The 20,145-nt window shown below is 33.6% G+C and overlaps 1 protein-coding gene across 1 annotated transcript in view; it reads left to right on the top strand.

Annotated features, from left to right (window-relative positions):
* Positions 1 to 20,145, top strand: part of LOC129227676 (eukaryotic translation initiation factor 3 subunit D-like) — a 44,974-nt gene that overhangs the window by 10,408 nt on the left and 14,421 nt on the right. Inside the window, exons 2-7 of the mRNA XM_054862268.1 lie at positions 5,293 to 5,338; positions 7,754 to 7,890; positions 8,947 to 9,035; positions 14,666 to 14,854; positions 15,664 to 15,796; positions 15,979 to 16,077. Coding sequence (XP_054718243.1) covers positions 5,293 to 5,338; positions 7,754 to 7,890; positions 8,947 to 9,035; positions 14,666 to 14,854; positions 15,664 to 15,796; positions 15,979 to 16,077 — 693 coding nt within the window. The remainder of the gene's footprint in view (positions 1 to 5,292; positions 5,339 to 7,753; positions 7,891 to 8,946; positions 9,036 to 14,665; positions 14,855 to 15,663; positions 15,797 to 15,978; positions 16,078 to 20,145) is intronic.

Below are 20,145 nucleotides of genomic sequence, written 5' to 3'. Positions count from 1 at the left end.
ACTTTTATAGATTTAACTCTTTAATACCATCGTGTCTCACTCAGAGATTGTCAAGTAAAGAGCATCAAGATATATTTGTAGACGTGAAAGTATTTTTTGATATAGGATGTTTTTCAAAAAGAGCATAGCTTTACAAAGAGTTTCTAAGAAAGCATATAATACATCGAGTTACTAAAATGTGTTTCTAGTGCAAGGAGTCAATGAATACTTACTAGCTAAACATTAAAATATAACATGAGCATTAAAATTTATGTAAAATGACATGGAGTTTACGCGTAAAAATTGCGCAGTCTCAACACTGTACCGACATCTCATACAAGATGCCCGATCATAACATAGACTACGCATTTTTGACATATTTAACCCATATGAAGAGACTACTTCTTTAGTTAAGGAAAATAATTATTCTGAATCAGTTTTTTCTGTTCTGAAAATGCAGGCAAATGATTTTATAAGTTATCTTAAATGAATTGACCATTTTTTTATTATTCTGAGGGAAAAATTTGGGAGTGCAACCGCCCCTCTCACCCCCTCCCTATTTGAAGCCCCTGGCCTCAGACGATTTGTAACTATGACTACGAAAATTTTGCTCTCTAAATAAATAATAAAAACAGCCATCGCCATGGTAATCTGAAAAATCAGAGATCATGATTGCTCAAAAAAAAAAAAAAAAAATATTTGAATTTTTGGCATCTTGAATTCAAATTATGTTTTTCGCAATCACAAGCGTGTATGTTTGTAGGCGCATGTGTGTGGGTGCGCGTGTGTGTATGTATGCATGTGTGTGCGTGTTGTGTCTGCAGTGCTGTGTGTGTAGGCGTTCGTGTGTGTGTATGTAGACATATGTGTTTGTGTCTGTGTGCAGGCATGAGTGTGCGTATGTGTGTATGTAGACATATGTGTTTGTGTGCAGGCATGAGTGTGTGTATGTGTGTAGGAGTGTGTGTTTGTGTCTGTGCGCAGGCATGAGTGTGTAGGCGTGTGTGTGTATGCGTGTGTGTGTAGGACATGGACGCAACCTGGAGACGGTTTTTGCAAGAGGAGCAGCATCGTGAGGCCGGTCGACGCGACGGTGGTGCTGGCATAGAGTGCTGGCGGGAAAATAAAATCAGCGTAACGCCAAAAACAGTCAAATGAGAACAATAAGCAATCGTGATTGCTCAAAAAAAAAAAAACCCTCAAATGAATGTAATTACTCTAGAAATATTTAAAAGAGCGTAATTCGGAGAAGATAGCCATACTTTATTTACATTAACTAAATCAAATTTACTTTTAGCATCTCACTCGAACAAAATATTTTGTGAAAATCTTCTTTCAAAACAACCCTTAAAAACTTCATTTCGCTTATTACTTCAGCACAACAGTTTATTCTTTTGTGTATCTACTTGACTCACGTTGAGTATAGTTAATAAATTTCGAGAAGAAATTTAAGATATTATTGTTGCGAATACATTATCTCTACAAAGGTTTGAAATCATTATTTAATAAGAAAATAGTGCTTGCATCCGATGAAATTTTGATTTGGTACGTAACCCTCGTAAAGAAAAATATAAAAGAACAAATATAACAAAAATCAAAATGTAAAATGTGTCTAAACTACAACCGGTCTAGCCTATTAAGTTATCCTTTAAGTATGGATTTCATTATACTGTACAATTTTCAAGAAAGAAACAAATGCAAATCTCTCACGAAGGTTTTCATCACATTTTAAATACCCCGTAAAGTTTGTCTACTGTTGTCATGGGCGGATTTATGGGGGGGCAGAGGGGGGCAATGCCCCCCCTAGTTTTGGGAGGACTTTATGTAGTAACAACACATCTTCCAAATGTTTAAAAAAAAATTATTTTTTCTTTTTTGAATCGTTCAGAGGGGCATGGGTGGATTTAGAGGGGGGCATAGGGGCATTGCCCCCCAGTTTTGGGAGAACTTTATATAGTTACAACACATCTTCCAAAATCTTAAAACAAAAAAATCATGACTTTTTCTTTTTTGAATAGTTCAATGAAAATGAAGAGAAAAGCAAATGTCTTTTTCTGATGAGAGAAAAGGGGGGGGGGGGAACGAACATTAAATAAAAATAGTACAGCTGTCGCTGGGGTACTGAAAATGTGTCAAATTCACTATTTTGAACTGAAAAACCTTTTGGGCAAGTATATGAATGAAAATATAGGCTAAAAGAGCTATACATTAAGCTGCAACACTTATAATAATTGACGATTATTTTTAACAAATTAGAACCTAAAGCAAAGGGGGAAAAACTCCCCCCCCCCATTAGCCCTAACAGAACGATCTACTCGTTATGATTTGTGTCCACATTTCAAGCATATTTATGCATAATATTTATGTTCTTAGTAGATTAATTGGCCGTTTTGAGAAATTCTAAAAAACAAAAAAGTTTTTTCCTCTTAAAAAGAGAGAGAGAAAATAAATATTACCGCAAACTGAATAAATTTTAGTTATCTGAGTGTTCTGATTAAATGAATCTTTTTACTTAGAGGGAGAGTACAATTTTACTGAGTACAATTTTACTTACTTTATAAATACTGTTTAAAAAGTAAGGTAAGTTATACTCATCTAAGTCTAATTGATTCAGACCTTGTCATTATTGAAATCTAAATAATTGAGTCATCAAAAGTTTTGGAAAAAATATACTGAAATTTTATAAAAGTCTATAAAAACCTAACGAAAGATTGGTAAAATCGTAAAAATCTTTCAACCGTAAAAACTGACGAATTTTCGTAAAAATTACAAACAGGGCCGAATTTGCCTATAAGGTAAACAACCTATTGCTTAGGGCCCCTGCTTTGAAGTGGGTCCCTAACTCCCCCCCCCCCCCAAAAAAAAAAATTCATGATTTGTTCCTTAAAAAATGGAAATTGCTTGAAAAATTTAATTTCATTTTTAAGTGCTTGAAAACCTTGAACATTTGGAAAAGTGTGGCTACAAACCTTAAATTTTAAAATTTCGAACAAATGGTAGAGGGGAAGGAATGCCGAAATGTGTCAAACTCAGCTCCTTGCCACATCCTGTATCAAAAATGTAAAAATCATGGTTCTCACGTTTGTAACATTAATTGAAATAAATTTTTGTGACTCACATGTTTCATATCTTGCTATTTATTCAATCCCAAATGCAAAATTTTGGAAATTCTTTTGGTGTTGCTTGCTTTTATCTTACTTCTGCATATTGTCAATCTGTTTAGCACAAAAATAAAATTACACTCTACTTCTATTCCTCTTTGTTTTCTGTCCCACTTGCAACTGAATAGAAGTTGTTGTAATGAGAAATCTATAGTTTTTTTTCTTTTAAATTTAAAATAGCTATTTCTCACAAAGTTAGAAGAGGACTGTAAAATTTTACACTCAAATATTAAAATATCAGAGACTGGAGAGTACAAATGAAGTGCGTTAAAAAATTTTATTTATTCTACAGTCCTTGAAAATAATTAGATAAGTCTTTGAAAATCCTAAGCAAAGTAAGCTCCAATTACTTCTACTGCATATTGTTAATCTGTTTAGCCAAGAAAAAAAATAGACACTACCTCTATTCCTTTTCGTTTTCTGCACTACTTAAAATTAAAAAAAGGTGCTGTAATGAGAAATCTATAGTTTATTTTTTCTTTCAAGCTTAAAATGGCTGTTTCTTACAAAATTTGAACAATACTGTATAATCTGGTTATCAATTTCTATGTCTGTACAATTAACCTTTATAAGGCTTCAAAATGCAAAATTTTATATCCATTTTACAAAATTTCCTCCGGGGGAGAAACCCCCGGTTCCCTAAAATTGGAGCCCCGCGTCACTCTCTTGATACCAGCTCTCTCTTTTAAGGTCAATTCAAAAAGGACAGCATGAAAACATGCATTAATGAAAACGACACACAAAAAAGTAAAGCATGGACTTATGCATCACAGGAAACAGACAAAAACATGAGCATGGGGGGCAATAAAAATGTTGCTAAAAAAAAACCCTGCCCCCCCAGGAACTCAGTCTTAAATCCGCCTATGACTGTTGTATTTTTGAAACTATACAGTTTCGAAAATTGGGAAGGGGGGGGGAGGAGGAATTGATCTCTATCTATTGTTTTGAAAAAAAAAATCGATTAAAGGCAGTCCCTGAGCTCCATCCCTTACCATAACGTCAATAAATATAACCTATAATCGTGTTTTTAGGACTTCAATTTCAACAACTTTCCGCTGAGACCCCTGCACCCAGGACCGGATCTATAAATTTCGGACCCCCTACAACAAAATTTGTAGGGCCTCAGAGACCAGCAGTGTATATTTGCAACGTTAATAAGTCTTAGAGTGCTAGATTTTTTCAGTTTTTTCTTCAATTTCTTGGGCCGTAAAAAAACCCAGGTGCACCCCCCGCACTACGGGGTCTGCGGGTGCGCAGCGCAGATCCGGACCTGCCTGCAGCTGCACCTTTGTGCCCCCTAACATCATCAAAGAAAGTCTAAAACTGAGTTTTTAAAACTACGAGTTTAAAATTTTTCCCGGGGGAGAACTTTCCCCCGGACCCCCCTCTCTCCTTATTTTTCCTATCCAATTAAAGGTTCTCTTTCTCCTCTCTCTTTTTTTCTGGGCCAAATGAAAAAAACTTCCCGCCCCTAAGATTTTTTTTCTCTCTGGTTGCGCCACTGAATGATGCGCATTGGAAAAACAGGGGAAAGCTGCGATTTTGCTAGATGGTCTGAAATTGGGGTTCGGATCTCACACCCTGCACTACCTAAATTACCAAAAAACAAAGACAAAATTTTTCGCAGTAAACTTTTTTTGTCAGAAATATCGTTGTTTTTCCTTTTTAAATAAGAATAATCCCCCCCCCCAAAGCTTGTTGATTAAAAAAAATATGATTTTTTGCATTGTAAATATAGGAAACCATATCACTTTCGTTGTGTCAATTAAAGGGGGCCTCCGGATTGGTTGCGCCTGGGGCCCCAAAATCGCATGATCCGCCACTGTAATTGCATTCAGTTTAGTTATCCTGTATTGATGTTCCTTTTAAATCTTTTATTCTTACTTTCATGGCTAAACAGTTCTGAATGAGTTTTAATAGTTTTTTCTCATTCACATAAAGGGCAAACAAACTAATTGTGTAAATCATTTAAAATAATGATGGGATTGTTTGGAGGGAGCATAACATGTTAACTTTTGTTTCTAATATCAGCTTATTTATGCTTTCAGGCCCAAAAAACAACACTTCATTGGGAAACGCTCAAATGTTTTAACTTTTTGTTTGCTATCTATTGCAAGTAATTGTAAAATTTCATTACTTTCTCTTTTCTTAGGTTGCTGATTGGACTGGGAATACTTATCAAGATAGAAGATATGCTAGTAAGACTTACCTTTTGATTCCTAAAATTTTTTAACTGGTTATCACTTGTACAGTACAAAAATGAAATTGATGAGACAGAGTTCAATTGGTAACAAAGTTATTAAAAGTGAAAAATGAATTTGAAATAATGGGAAACGTGAGGTTATTTTAGCCGGCACAATTTTGCTTTAATGGGTTAAATTTTTGACTGCTTTAGTCAAATGCCAGGTTCAGAATCTAGACAGCTGTGGTATTTAGTTTTGCACCACAAATATTCACACTTTTTGAGCAGGTTTTGGGAACATATTTTGAACAAAATTATTACTTATACTTAATTGAAAACATTTTACCTTTAAAACTGGTAAATTAGCCTTTTTTTGTGGAATTTTTGAATATCATGGCTTCCAAGATCTGTTTTCGTGTGGTTACGGATATCATCCCTATTACGAAATTTTTTCGGATTTCCTCCTTTTTGCTCTCTGAACACTCTCATCACTGTATACTTAATGTAGATGAATTTAAATTGTTAAATATTATCATACAAATATTATGGATGTTTTTTTTAACCAAATGTTCGGTATTTGGTTGAAGATTTGGTCATAATTTTAACCGAATATTTGGCCTTTGTTATTCTGCATTCGGTGCATCTCTAATCACTTCATCTAAAATTGATGTGTTAATGAAGATACATGGTAAAAATGATGAGCTTTGTTTAATAATTAAAGTCATTTTAAGAATCGGCAAACAATAATCTCTTTGTTGGCAACTTTCTTGTTGGAGCTGAACAATGTTGCCAAAAAGGGGGATAAATACATCTTTTTTGTCAGATGTACATCGTTTGTATGTTTCGATTGGGGGAGATGCTTATTAGCCCCATAGCAGAAAATGCGAGACATGCGTCGCAGATTTTTCAGCGGCCCAATTTTACCAAAGAACAAAAAGAAAGAACAAAAAGATAAATAAATGAAAGGGGAAAAAAAAGAAATACAACTTGGCAAAGATCGTTTTTTGACCTGAAAGGCGATGGATACTTCAACATTTCAGCTAGAAATATAGTCGCCATATTTGATCATTCACAAGATTGAAGTAGATAAGGTGCTTAAATGCCTAGGTTTTCAAAAACAAAGCAGAATTTGATGTTTTATTTAACTGCAAACTAATGAAAACAACTTAACATGTGTTGCAAATTGTTTTTTTTTTTTTTCCTTGAGAAATGAAAATTTTTTACTTAAAATTTCACCTTATCGTCACTGCTTTGGGCTCAAAAGGGCTAAAAACTTTTTAACTTAAGTGTAGTTTCATGAGGACTTTTGAATTATTTTTTGCAACAAATTCAGAAACTTATGTCTTAATTTTTGGCTTAGTCGCCATGTTTGGTTATTTCCAAGGTGTTGTTGCGCAAGACTCTAAGTGGCCTACGTTTTCATAAACGGAATAGGATGTTTATTGCAATGCAAACTATTGAAAATTATGCAAAAAATGCCTTTTTTTTTTGGATAATTCTTATTTATTGTCCTAAAATAAAAAACAAAAAAAAAATTATCTTCAGAATATTATCTTATCTTCATTGCTTTAGAGACTAATATGCTGAAAACCGACTTTTCCATCTAAATTGTAGTTTTTTAAGGATTTTGAATTTATTACTACTTTTATTTAATACATTCAAATAATGATATCTATTTATCATCATGAATTTTTCGTGTAGACTCCATGTTTGGTCATTCGCAAGATGGAAATAGACGAGGCTATTATTTGCCTAAGTTTTATAAAACAGAATTAGATGTTTACCTCAATACAAACTTTTGAAGATCACATAAAATGTACAATAATGTTTTTTTTTAATTATTTTCATGAAAAATGTGAATTATTATCTACACAAATGTATTTGATCCCCTTTGCTTTGGAAGCTTTGCCATATAAATTAAAACATTCATCTAAAATGCAGTTTCCTGCTAACTTCTCATTTACTAATTTATATTTGTTTATTAATTTTTTGTAACAAAATTCAAAAACCTATTTTAACTTAAATTTTCTGTATTTAAATAAATATGTATTGAATAATTGTTTTTTTATAGTGGCGTAGAGTTCTATTAGTTTTTATTAAAGTAGTGAAAACTGCCCCCCCCCCCCCACCCCCCTTTTATACTTTAAAACTCGATGACAGTGGTGGCCACAAAGTTTTTCAGGTCTAGTCATGGAAAATTTCTGAGTCTAGACCTTTACAAGGGATTTGTGTATTTTATGAAAAATTAAAATAAAACTAACAATAATGCTGCAGATTATTTTCAACTGCTCAAAAAATGTATTTCCTAGAAAGTTTTTGCTACTGGGCTTGTTAGTGCCAGCAATGATGTTTTATACATGTTAAAACAACACCATTATGTATGTCACAATTTCCCTGGAATCAGAATATATTTTGTTTTAAAACTTAACAGGTAAATACCAATCTCAGTTCGGTGCTGGAAGTCAGTATGCCTACTTCCACGAGGAAGATGAAACTACATTCCAGTTGGTAGATACAACTAGAGTGCATAAACCAATGCATCAAAGAGGACGATTCCGTATGAACCAAGTAAGATTTTATTATTTTGTTACATTTATTACACTTATAATCACGTAGTATTAATGTTATACCACGGTTTGTGATTTTTTTTAATTAAAAAAAATTTAAGTTTGATTTTTTTTATTTGAATCTGATTTTTTTAAATTTAAATCATATGCCAGTGGTTAGGGAGTAAAAAACAACCAAATACGGAAGTAATTGGTGGAAAGCTGGAAATTGTTTTAATCTATGCCGTATGAGTCTGGAACGACCATACTAAGTTTTCTCCCTTCTACTAAGTGAGCTGTAGAAGTTACATCCAAATTAGTGACTGTCCAGGAAATATTTTCATTTCCAAATTGAAAATTCATTGTTTTATTAAGTTAACAGTTTTAAAAAAAATGCCTGTAACTTTTCTTTGTAAAAGTCTCGAATTTCTGTCAATAACTGGCCGATCACGCAAAAAATAGACTTCATTATCGGATTGGTTAACAGAAAAATCAGTTAATCAAGATTCTATTGTACTTACTTGAATACCATTACTATGGAATTCACATTATGACTAATAAAATTTGTGGTGTTTTTTAGTTTGTGTTAACAGGATTTCACCAAATATTAAAGATGTTTTTCATCATCAAATTTTTAAGCTTTCAACGGTTCATTTAAATAACTAGTTAATGATAATGAGTCTTGAAAATGAACGTTGAGTATTTTTAAAGTAAAATACAAGACAGGATTTTAGTTTTTATTAATGTTTTATGTTATATTAATCAAATAGCATTAAATGACTAATTTATATGAACCATTTGTGTGCCATTGAATATATAGGTGTTATGTTTTTTTTTTTTTTTTGACTATTATAAGCCATTCAATAACTCTTAAATAACTGCTTTTCTGTGTTGTTTCACATTATTTAAAAGTGAATTTTAATTTTGATAAAAAGATAAATGCAGTAATCCCAATTATGATGAACTGTTAAGTATGATTTTAGATCTTGAAAGTATTAAATCATAAACGTGTCTCAAAAAACAATTATTTCACATCAATTCTTAAAGTTTGCATTTTTTTAATTGAAATAATTTTCAGCAACGAAATATGCGCAACAGAGAGAGAATGAAGCAGGCACAACAAGCTCAGATGCAAATTCTGTCCAAAATGGCTAAAGGAAGAGAAAGGTAACCTTTTCCACAATCGATGAAATTTTTAAATTCCAAAAGTCTTTCCTCTTAGATTTTTTTTTATTTTAATATTCTAAAATATGTAGGTGTGTTTCTTAATTACTATAAAAGCTAAAATAAATACTTTGCTTCATTTTAAGTTTTTTAGTTAGTGTTTTTATAATGTTTTATTTTATACCACAAAAGATAAGTTTTTTATTTGAGTTATTGATATTTAATGGGTTTACAGTCGACTCCCACTACAACTCGATTTGACTTATGCGAAATGGCTATAACACAATTTTTTCACCAGTAAAAATATTTAGATCTAACAAGAATTCCCCGCCCACAACATGAAAGTGTTCAGAAGAGAATCGCGGTGGGAAAGTATCGGGTTTTTATTGGCTGCTAAAAATATCATTTTTGTGAATGGAGCTTCAGCCCTTTAACATCACTAGCAGCGAAAGTTCCCACGGCGTACTAGTCTGAACGTAGCTTTATTGAAATATAATGATACCTAAGAGCACTGTTCCATCTAAAGTTTGTGAAGACAGAAAAAAAAGAGAGAAAGTTTTTAATAATTAGAGAAAAACTAAAGGTTCTCGATAAGCTCGAACAACTAAAAAATGCGTCTGAAGTAGCATGACAATATCAGGTGTGAATGACCCTTCCATATGTAAGGAAATCCGTAAAAGTTTGCTGAGTAGTGTCTATGCAAAATGCAAAAATTATCAAAATCAAAGCTCCTCTTTGAGAATTAAAGAAACCAAGAAGAGGGGTGTTGCCATAGGTGCAAACCTTATGAAGGAACGAGCGAGCAACTGTGTTTTAAAAATACATTAGAAGAACGATTTGATCACGCAGAGTAAATCATTAACATCTTCATTTATAAAGTTACAAATATTATTACTAGATCTACTGCACAGCATTATTATGGAACATCATTTAATTATTACTACATACTGTATGTACTGTACTGGTTTATTTTATGTCTCGCTTTCCCGTTGATCACTGATTTTGTGCATCATCAATTTGTGTTGATTAAGGTAGCTTTTTTAAAAATAGGAATAAAAATTCAGTTCTTTATGTCAGAAATGGTAATGTATAATTAAGCAATCGTTTAAAACAGTTTGAGGTCGTGTTAACTAGTGTCTAAAGTAACAGGGTTCGTATGCTTCGGGAAAACCTAAAAATTGTCAGAGAAAATGACATAGTTAAAAATGTCATGGAAAAGTCAGGGAAATTTCCAATTTTGGCACAAAAAAATTTTTACCAGGGAATTTTGTACCCTCAGATCTAATCTTCGTTTTTATTGATGTTTCCTGGAAAAAACTGTAAAAGTTTTGAGGCAAAATAACGCTAGCAATAAAAAATAGGTGACCCAAAAAATAATTTCAGGGACGCCATTTTTGCCCCTCAATAGTTCCCGAGAAAAATATCCCAAGGGTGAACAGGAATTCTGCACCAACTCAACAGGGGAGAAGAAAATTTACTGCTTCTGAAGCACAAGCCTGTGGATGGTAGGGTTGATTGGGAAAATTGTTTTTTTTTTATGGAAAAGTCTTTTTGGCCTTATGTGAAACGTAGTCACCATTTTTGGTCATTCATAAGATGGAAGTAGACACGATGCTTAAATGAATAAGTTTCCAAAAACAAGACAGAATTGTATGTTTTCTCTAACTTCAAACTAATGAAAATGACACAAAATGTGGTGCATTTTTTTGAGCAATCACGATTGCTTATTGCTTTCATTTGACTGTTTTTGAGGTCCTTTGATTTTTCCCACCGCCACCCTTTGCACCATCACCGTGGACAGGCGGGCTCCTCACGATGCTGCTCCTATAGCAAAAGCCGTCTCCAGGTTGCATCCATGTCCTACACACACGCGCATACACACACACAACTACACACACAAACACGCATACATACAGACACTTACACATATACACACACAAAACTACCCACAATTTCATGCCTGCACACAGACACAAACACACATGCCTACACACACATACCCCATACACACAAACAAACATATCCCCCCCTCCCCCACACTCGTGATTGCGAAAAACATAATTTGAATTAAAGATGTCAAAATTCAAATTAATTTATTTTATTTTTTTTTTAGCAATCACGATTGCTTATTGTTCTCACTTGACCGTTTTTGAGGTCCGTGCCTTTTTCAGCTTGGACCAGGGCTGCAGCACCACCGGCCTCCTGCAGGTGCGGCTCCGAGCACTGCCTTCTGGAATCTATTTCTCCTGGTCGATGGTCTCCATGCCCTACACACATGCGTGCTCATCCACACACATGCGCATACACACACACTTACACACACACACATACATGCACACACACACGCTCATACACACAGGTCTACGCACACACACAAGCCTACACATACATGCCTGCACACTGACACGCAACTACACACACGTAACCGCCCAGGAGGAGGGGTAGGCTAGGGGGGACAGGAGCTGTTTCTAGAAACAATAGCCCCCAATGAGTAGGGCCCTGTCGCAACTCGTGATTGCGAAAAACATAATTTGAATTCAAAATTTCAGAGTTCAAGTTAATTTCTTTTTAATTTTATTTTAAATATGTAATTTTCTGAGAAATGAAAAACTTGAGAATTTCAAGAGAGAAAAAAATGTATAGCAAGATTTTAAGAAGTTTGGCAGGCTTCCTAAAAATTCACATGAGACTTGAGAAACAAAATGTCGGTATAGTGCTCCCAGAAATTTACACAGAAACTTTTTAAAAACTAGAATTGTAGCCAAAAAGCCCCTCATAACTAGTGTAAAGTTTGATAAAAATTCAGCCAGACCAAAAATTTTTATTAATAAAAATACACAGCATGACCCATTTCACCCCACCTGACCCTACTGAATTGTAGTTTCAGGAAGATTCATTATTTTTAAATTGCTTTCATGCTAGAAGTTAAAAGAAAAAAAAACATTTCTTAATTTTTTTCGTAGCCGCCATATTTGGTCATTCCCAAGATGGCAGTACACAAGACTCTTTAAGTGCCTAAGTTTCCAAAAATCATATTGGATGTTTATTGCAATGCAAGCTATTGATAACAAAGAAAAATTGCCCTTTTTTCTGGATAGTTCGTAATTATTTTCGGGAAAGATGCGAAATTTTATCTCCAGAACAGTTTTAAATTCTGATTGATTTAAATGCTTATGTTCTAAAAGCTGACTATTTTGTCTTAATTGTAGTTTTTTAAGGATAATTAATTATTTATTAACTACTTTTATGTTACAAATTCAAAAATCTACTTAATATCTTAAATTTTTTACCTAGTAACGCCATATTTGGTCATTTGCAAGGTGGAAGTAGACACAAATTTACAAAAACATAATTGGATGTTTACCTCAATGTAAACTATTGAAAGTAAATGTGCAATTAAATATGAATTTTTAAAAATTAATAATTTTCTAGAAAGGAAAATTTTTAATTTTAATGTAAGCATCCTTTATATGCAAAAGAAAAAAACTGATGATTATTGGCATTGGCTTATGATCAACAGATGTTGATTTTTATTATCATGCATTATATAGTATACCCATCAATACAACAAGTTAATCATATTTATACTGAAAAATAGCTTTGTACTTTGCTCAATACAAAGTTGTTTTATATACTAATAAGAAAATAAAAAGAGTTGTAAACCAAAAGCGAAGAAAGATTGCTGCATGATTAGAGCAAAACTCTAATATACATCACATGTGGCATCAAAGAAACGCTAAAATAAGTTGAAAGTACTTGGTTTTCAACGAGTTGTTGTTGTCTTGTTCATGATGTGCAAAGAAAAGCACTAGATTATTCCAAAGCTGTCGAAGACAGCCTCGGCGATCTCCACAGCCTTTTACGAAAAAATCTTATCATCCAAATAATCTTATTTAAATTATAAATAAAATCGTATCAACAAGTAGTAAACAAATAAAAACAATTTTAAACAAAATGTTTTTGTGAAAAACACTAAATTTTTTTTTTAAATCCAAGATATATATTTTTTTAATCTATAAGTGGAAAAGTTTCAGTTCTTTTGCATTGCTACTTTAAGCAATTTGATTATTTTGAAAATATTGTTACTTAAATTTAATTTTGAATGTAGCGAGTAACCTGGAATTTTCTAAAAAATAACCTGGATAAGTGAGGGAATTTTTTTTTAACCATAAGTGTATGAATTCTGAGTAATTAGGTATGTTTATAAAAAGAATTCATACATTCCCTTTTCTACAACGCGAAATTTCGACTTACCCGAGGGGTCTTGGAATGCATCCTTCGCGTAAGTCGAGATTCGACTGTAAACTCTTGTTTTGAATTACTTTAAGAAATAAAAATGCAAAGCTAAACGTCACAGTAACACCTGGGATATGTTTTCTAGACATAAAAGTGAAATATTTAGGTCTTTCTTGTAGTTAATTAAATGTATATGAAGTTACAAAAAAAAATTTCTATTGATGTCAAAGTATTTAGAACCCGTGTTTGAAAATCTTGTCAAATTACAACATTTGGTTGTAAAAGGCTCTTAACAACCATTTATTGTTGACACTGCTCTAAATTTTCAATTTGAATTTGTTTATTGCCAAGGTAATTATGACATAGTTCTTGTACTCATTGAGTTACTGATTGTAAAACAGAAGAAAATGTGTTTTAACTTTAAATGTAACAAAATAGTTTGTCTAATGTCATAAAATTAAATTGCAGTTTACTTTACATTTAGTAATGAAAGAGTATTTTTGTACTTAGACAATCAAGTAATCACATGTTTTATGCAGTATATTTCAAATGTTTAATGCCTAAATACTGTCATTTAAGCTGAACATTTATGCTATGCTTACAATGAGAATAAATAATTGAAATTCATTTCTACATACAGTCGGAGCTCCATATATCGAAGTAGCAAATTTCCAGAAAAAAATTCAATGTATAGAAATTTTAATATATAGAAACAATCTTATTTTATCCTTAAAATCTCATAAAACATAATTTTCCTGCATGAAACCCTATCTTTAATATTATACGAGCATTGGATTAAATGAAAGTTAATAATTAAAAAAACACACACACAGAAATTACATTTCTGCGCCTTCATACATCTTCATTCTTCGGCAATTCAATTTGATCCACAACATTAGAGGATTTTCGTTTTGACAATATAAGCGAGAGAAAAGTAAAAAATCAATCTACTTAACTTGAATGATTTTTACAGCAGCTAAAAAGACTAGAAATGATAACAGACAAAAGGGATAGCTTGAAACTGAATTTACAATGTTACTGGTTAAAACTAAGATTTGAAATTAACTTGAGGGAATTTAAGAACTCCAGAACGGAACAATGACCTATCTGCATACCCCTCAACCCCAGATTCCTTATGAGTTTCATAGCAACCATTAGTAAACATAATTTTCTCCCCTAATCTTAAATTTTCATGAGACAAACTGTCTAAAGTGAAAAAAAAATCTACGAATGTTTCGGAAAAAAATTTGATATATAGAGATTTTTTCGATATATAGAAACAATTTTTCTATGTACTTAACGTAGAAATTCGCTGGAATTTCGATGTATGGAAAATTTCGATGTGTGGAAGTTCGATATATAGAGGTTCGACTGTATTTACCAAATCTGTTTTTTAGGGATCGAATTCAGCAGGTCCGAAAATGGCAAAAACAAATGCGTCATAAGTTTGACAACAAGGGTCAAGCACCAGTCAAGAACCGTGATGCCTCCGTGACGGTTCGTCCAGAGTGGCAAGTCATCGAAGAAATGGATTTTCCAAGATTGGGAAAACTCTCTCTGCCTGGTGTTGGAGAAGGGAAAGATATGTAAGTAAACACTAATGATAGTGTATTAAAGCCCCCGTCCCTTTGAAAAAGGGGGTAATTCTATCATTGATTAAAAATTTAAATTTATCTGCGTTATAATCAGGGCCGGATTTGGAAGTGTGGAGGCCCCGGGGCAACGAAGGAGTGGAGGCCCCAATCAGGGTTTGAAAAGATCATCATATTTCTGAAAATATCCGATACTTTGATACATATCTGAATGTTTTGATATATATGTATATATCCGATATTTTCGAATTAAAAAATTACCATTCAAGTCATTTCGTCAAATTTTAAATTTTTGAGCTCAAGAAGCGAGAAGTTGTTAGGATGACCTGTAAAGTTAAACCATTTTTCGCATTTTTTTTTTACTTATTTTATTTTTCTTTACTTATTTTATTTTTCTTTAACTCATAGGTACAAATTACAAATTAAATGAATGAAAAAAAAATACTGCCACTGAAATGCTTGATCAAATAAAAAATTGATAGTAAATGGATACTTGCAATCAGGGCTTTCTGATATATCGATAATAATATTATTTTTGTGCAAGCATTCTTTGTAGAAATACAAAAAAAAATGTCTGGGAGAAAAAAACGTAAAATTTGCTGACCCATGAAAGTTAGAATGTTTTGTAAAAATTTTATTGTGGGGGCCCCTTTGTTGTGGAGGCCCCGGTGCAGTAGCCCCATCTGCCCTCCCCTAAATCCAGCCCTGGTTATAATTAAAAGAAACTGCAATGAAAGTATTAGTTCCTTTCTCACTGAATTATATGCAGAATATAATTGACATTTAATTTTTGAAACATTTAGATACACTTGTGGTGCTGTTGAATTTTATGACAAGACATATGACAGAGTTACATGCAAGTTAGAAAAACAATTGCAGCGAATAAACAGAATTTTTCATAAAGTGACTACTACTGATGACCCCATCATTCGTCAGGTACTTGCTTTCAGTTAATCACTTTTAATAGTCTCATTCAAAATTAAAAAAGCAGTTTTTACAGAATGTTATAAAATATTTATACCTTTTTTCCTAGCTTTATGCCATTTTCTATGTTATGCATTCATTGATAGTGTTAAGCTTTGTTATTGATTGTAAATTTTTTTTTAATATCCCTTTAGCTTACTAAATCAGAGGGGAATGTCTTTGCAACTGATGCAATCATTGCTGCTCTTATGTGTGCGACCAGATCCGTTTATTCGTGGGATGTGGTTGTGCAGGTAAACTTTTTTTTTATTGTGATGTATGTGTGCGATCTATCATTCAGTATTGATTTCATTCTCGCATATTTTTTTTTCATTATTACAAATGGTGACTGAAAGCTGGGAGAGAAAAAAATAGGTTTCTTCCAAGTAGAGGAGATAGAAAAAACTTCCTTTTTTTTTAAAGAATTTACCATGTTAATTGTAATTTTGCAAGACTAAGTAAAGATATTTTTAAAAGGAAAAAAGTATATAAATAGAGCCCTATAAGCATTAATGACTCATAATGCATGAATAATTAAAATATTTATTATTACTATCAACTTCAGTCCAACAAGGTCGGAACAACACCTCAATGCGAGGCCCCTTGAGGGACCTTGCACTGGCAATTTTTCCGAATTGAAATCCTAAAACACAAATGTAGACTTTTATTGAGGACTATAAGGAAAAGAATGGGGTTCTAATTTCCCTCTCGGAAATTCAAACGTTTCGACATTGAAGTTACAAAAAGGCAATATTAGACTACTTTCGTGATGTTATGGGGAAAGGTTTTGGAAGCGTTCCAACGGAAATATTACGAAATTGAAGTTCTAAAATTCCATTTTAGAATATCCATTTCAGCGGAACATTAAAAAAATAGGTTCAGGGACCTCCATGGCTAAAATCAAGGCCGTATCCAGAAATTTTTTTCGGGAGGGGCCCGGATTAGCACATTGCCCTAATACCCACACACACATATAGTATATATAGACACACCAAACGCATAAAAATGTTAACATAGAAACCTTTTTGTATCAATTTTTAATAATTTCACTGCTTGGACTGTTGTTATTTTAGTTCTTATTATTTTTCTTATTCACCTTGTAGTGGTAAGGATAACAAGAGAGTGTCCCTTTAAATCGGATGTAGAACATCCATAATTTCAGGGGGTCCGGGGGTTTTTCCCCCGAGAAATTTTCGAAAAAAAAAAATCCGTATTTTGAGGCCTTATATTAGGTAATTGAGACTACAAAAATATGAAGAAAAAGAAAGGCAAACAAAGCCTTTTAAAAGTTATACATTCTTTTACAAATCAAGATCAAACAAAATAAAAACTGCTTGCTCGACAAATCATGGAACTTCATGGACAGAGAGGAGAAACGAGAGAGGAGAAAAGAGAAGCACTTCGTCATCTGCTCATATCGGCTTTTAGTGAAGTTTGTTTTTGATCACTCCCCCTAACCCCATTTTATTTTTCATTAAATGTTATACAGTATGAAAATTGTAAAAAATAGTTTAAAAGAAATGGTGTAGACATTCAGAAAATATGAATGGAAGAGTAATATTCTGGCCATTTGGACAATTCATACTTTATTTTCTTGATAAGATACAAAATTGAAGAACTTTTCAAGGAATTTCAAAAACTTAAATAATTTTCAAAGACTCTCGAACAGTTGAAATTATTTGAAGCTCTTTATTTACACTTTTCAGAAGTTCATTGCATTCTTCCAAAATGATTATAACTTTGTAAGACACACCCGTTTTAAGTTAAAAATAAATGCAACGAAATATTTCTCGAAACAATCTTTTTTTTTTTTCAATCACAAGTAGTGCAGAAAATGAAAGAGAGTAGAGTAAGCGTTGTTTTTTTTCTCATATTAAAGATATTAACAGTATGCAGTAGAAGTAAGAAAAAAAAACAAGCAATAACAAAAGAACTTCCATGATACTGAATTTGGCATTAAATAAATGCAAGACAAGAAACATATCAGTCACAAAAATGATCTTGAAAATTATGCTACAAAAACGCGAGAATCGTGATTTTTGCATTTTTTACTCAGGATGTATCGAGGAGCTGAATTTGGCACATCTTGGTAACAAAATACTCGCCTAATCGGAAAATAGGGGCCCAGCCTTTGGGGAGTCCCCAGCTCGAAATCAGTACAATGTAAGTTTTATAAGAGTTATAGGGAGAGGAGGGCAGGGTCGTGCACAGAGGGGAGAAGGGACACCTGCTGGCCCGGGCCCGAGCTTAAATGGGGCCCAATATTTTAAAACCTACGGATGAAAGTATGGGTAAACAATATGGAGAGGTATATTCAGTAAGTTACCGCCCTGTAGCCAGGGCTAAGGCAGAAATACATGAAATACACCGCCAGCTCAGTCAATTCCAGCCGAGGACTGCAGTTTCGTGCTTATTAGCACTCATCAGCCCGGCATAGGATTAACTGAGCTGGAGGTGGAAAACCTCTTAAGGAAGCCAAGAGTGCCAAACAAACTGGTAGCTAATATAGAATTAGCACTGACCAGACGAGTGACCGAAACAATGGTTCGGTTCAACTCGAATATTGCAGGCAAGGCAGGTATATTCAGTAAGTTACCGCCCTGTAGCCAGGGCTAAGGCAGAAATACATGAAATACATGGCTTCCTTAAGAGGTTTTCCACCTCCAGCTCAGTTAATCCTATGCCGGGCTGATGAGTGCTAATAAGCACGAAACTGCAGTCCTCGGCTGGAATTGACTGAGCTGGCGGTGTATTTCATGTATTTCTGCCTTAGCCCTGGCTACAGGGCGGTAACTTACTGAATATACCTGCCTTGCCTGCAATATTCGAGTTGAACCAAACCATTGTTTCGGTCACTCGTCTGGTCAGTGCTAATTCTATATTAGCTACCAGTTTGTTTGGCACTCTTGGCTTCCTTAAGAGGTTTTCCACCTCCAGCTCGGTTAATCCTATGCCGGGCTGATGAGTGCTAATAAGCACGAAACTGCAGTCCTCGGCTGGAATTGACTGAGCTGGCGGTGTATTTCATGAATATGGAGAGGGCCCAAAAAAAGCATTTGTGACAGTCCCAAAATTTCTGTGCATGCCCCTGGAGGAGGAAGTTCACAGAAGTCAGTTTGGTAGACTTGAAAAATCTACCGAACTGACAAAGGGCCTGCCTTGACCCTGGACTGCCCTGAATTGAATTGGCAAAGAGAGCAGGAAGTCCTAATTAAAGGTCTAAATTTCAAGTGTGCCTTGTAGCTAATGAGGACTAGAACTGCTTTTTCTATATTTCTTCAAAATATTATAAATTTTGAATAGTAGCAAAATTAAGAATTAAAAAAAAAAATTTGTTATTTTCCTTTTCTGACATTAGGAATTTAAAAAAAAACCTTCTTCTGTTTTATGGTACAAAACATACGGCCCTGGCTAAAATTATATATTTTAGTTGCTTCTGGTGAAAAATTCTGTTTCAGTCTCCCCCCCCCCCTCCCCCCCCTCCTCCAAAGCAATGAATCCATTTCACCAAACGGGTGGGGTGTGGATAGGTCTATTTCACGGAATGAGTTGGAGGGGAAAATTAAGGAGGAGGAAACCTGAAATCTCCTTTTCTCCCTTGCTTGCTCGTTTGGGCTAGCGGCCAGAATCTTTTTTTTTCCGCTCGTAAAGGCCACTTAACTAGAAGCACTGCACCTGAATAAAATTTTAGTTTTAAACACATAAGTGCCGCGGCATTTCTTCCAGAAATTACTGTATTCTTAGAATATATTTGTGCTAATTTAATGTATTTAAACTTTTAACAACAGCTTTATTTTCTGTTGGTTTCCTCCAGTTTCTTCCACTAATCTGGAAGAAACCCAACCCTTCCAAAATTGTGGCTATTCCATTAACAATTGCATTTTATACATTACTAGTGGTACCCGCACGGCTTTGCCCGTAATAGAAAAATTAAAAGGTCTTTTGGTTCGCCTGTATATTTATAAATAATGTATGGTGAATTTTCTCGCCAATTGGCTTGTACTCATGTTACGGTTTTACGTTATGATAATTTCGTAATTTACTCGTCTATCTTATGATATTTTTGTTCTTAAAATTGGAATAGAAAAAGAACCACATCGAATTTTCGAAAAATCGCTTTGAGGTGCTCACCCCCATGCTACAAACTAACTTAGTGCCAAATTTCATGAAAATTGGCCGAACGGGCTATGCGCGTCACAGAGATAAAGACATCTTCCGGACAGAGAGTAAAGATAAAATATTAAATCTTTTCTTGCAAATGAATTAAATATATTTATAAATATTTTTATAATGTGCAAAATATCCGTTACTAAACTGACTTG

This window comes from Uloborus diversus, chromosome 8 (assembly GCF_026930045.1).
Source record: "Uloborus diversus isolate 005 chromosome 8, Udiv.v.3.1, whole genome shotgun sequence".
NCBI classification, from domain to species: Eukaryota; Metazoa; Arthropoda; class Arachnida; order Araneae; family Uloboridae; genus Uloborus; species Uloborus diversus.
This window is presented reverse-complemented; position numbering and strand designations above follow the sequence as displayed.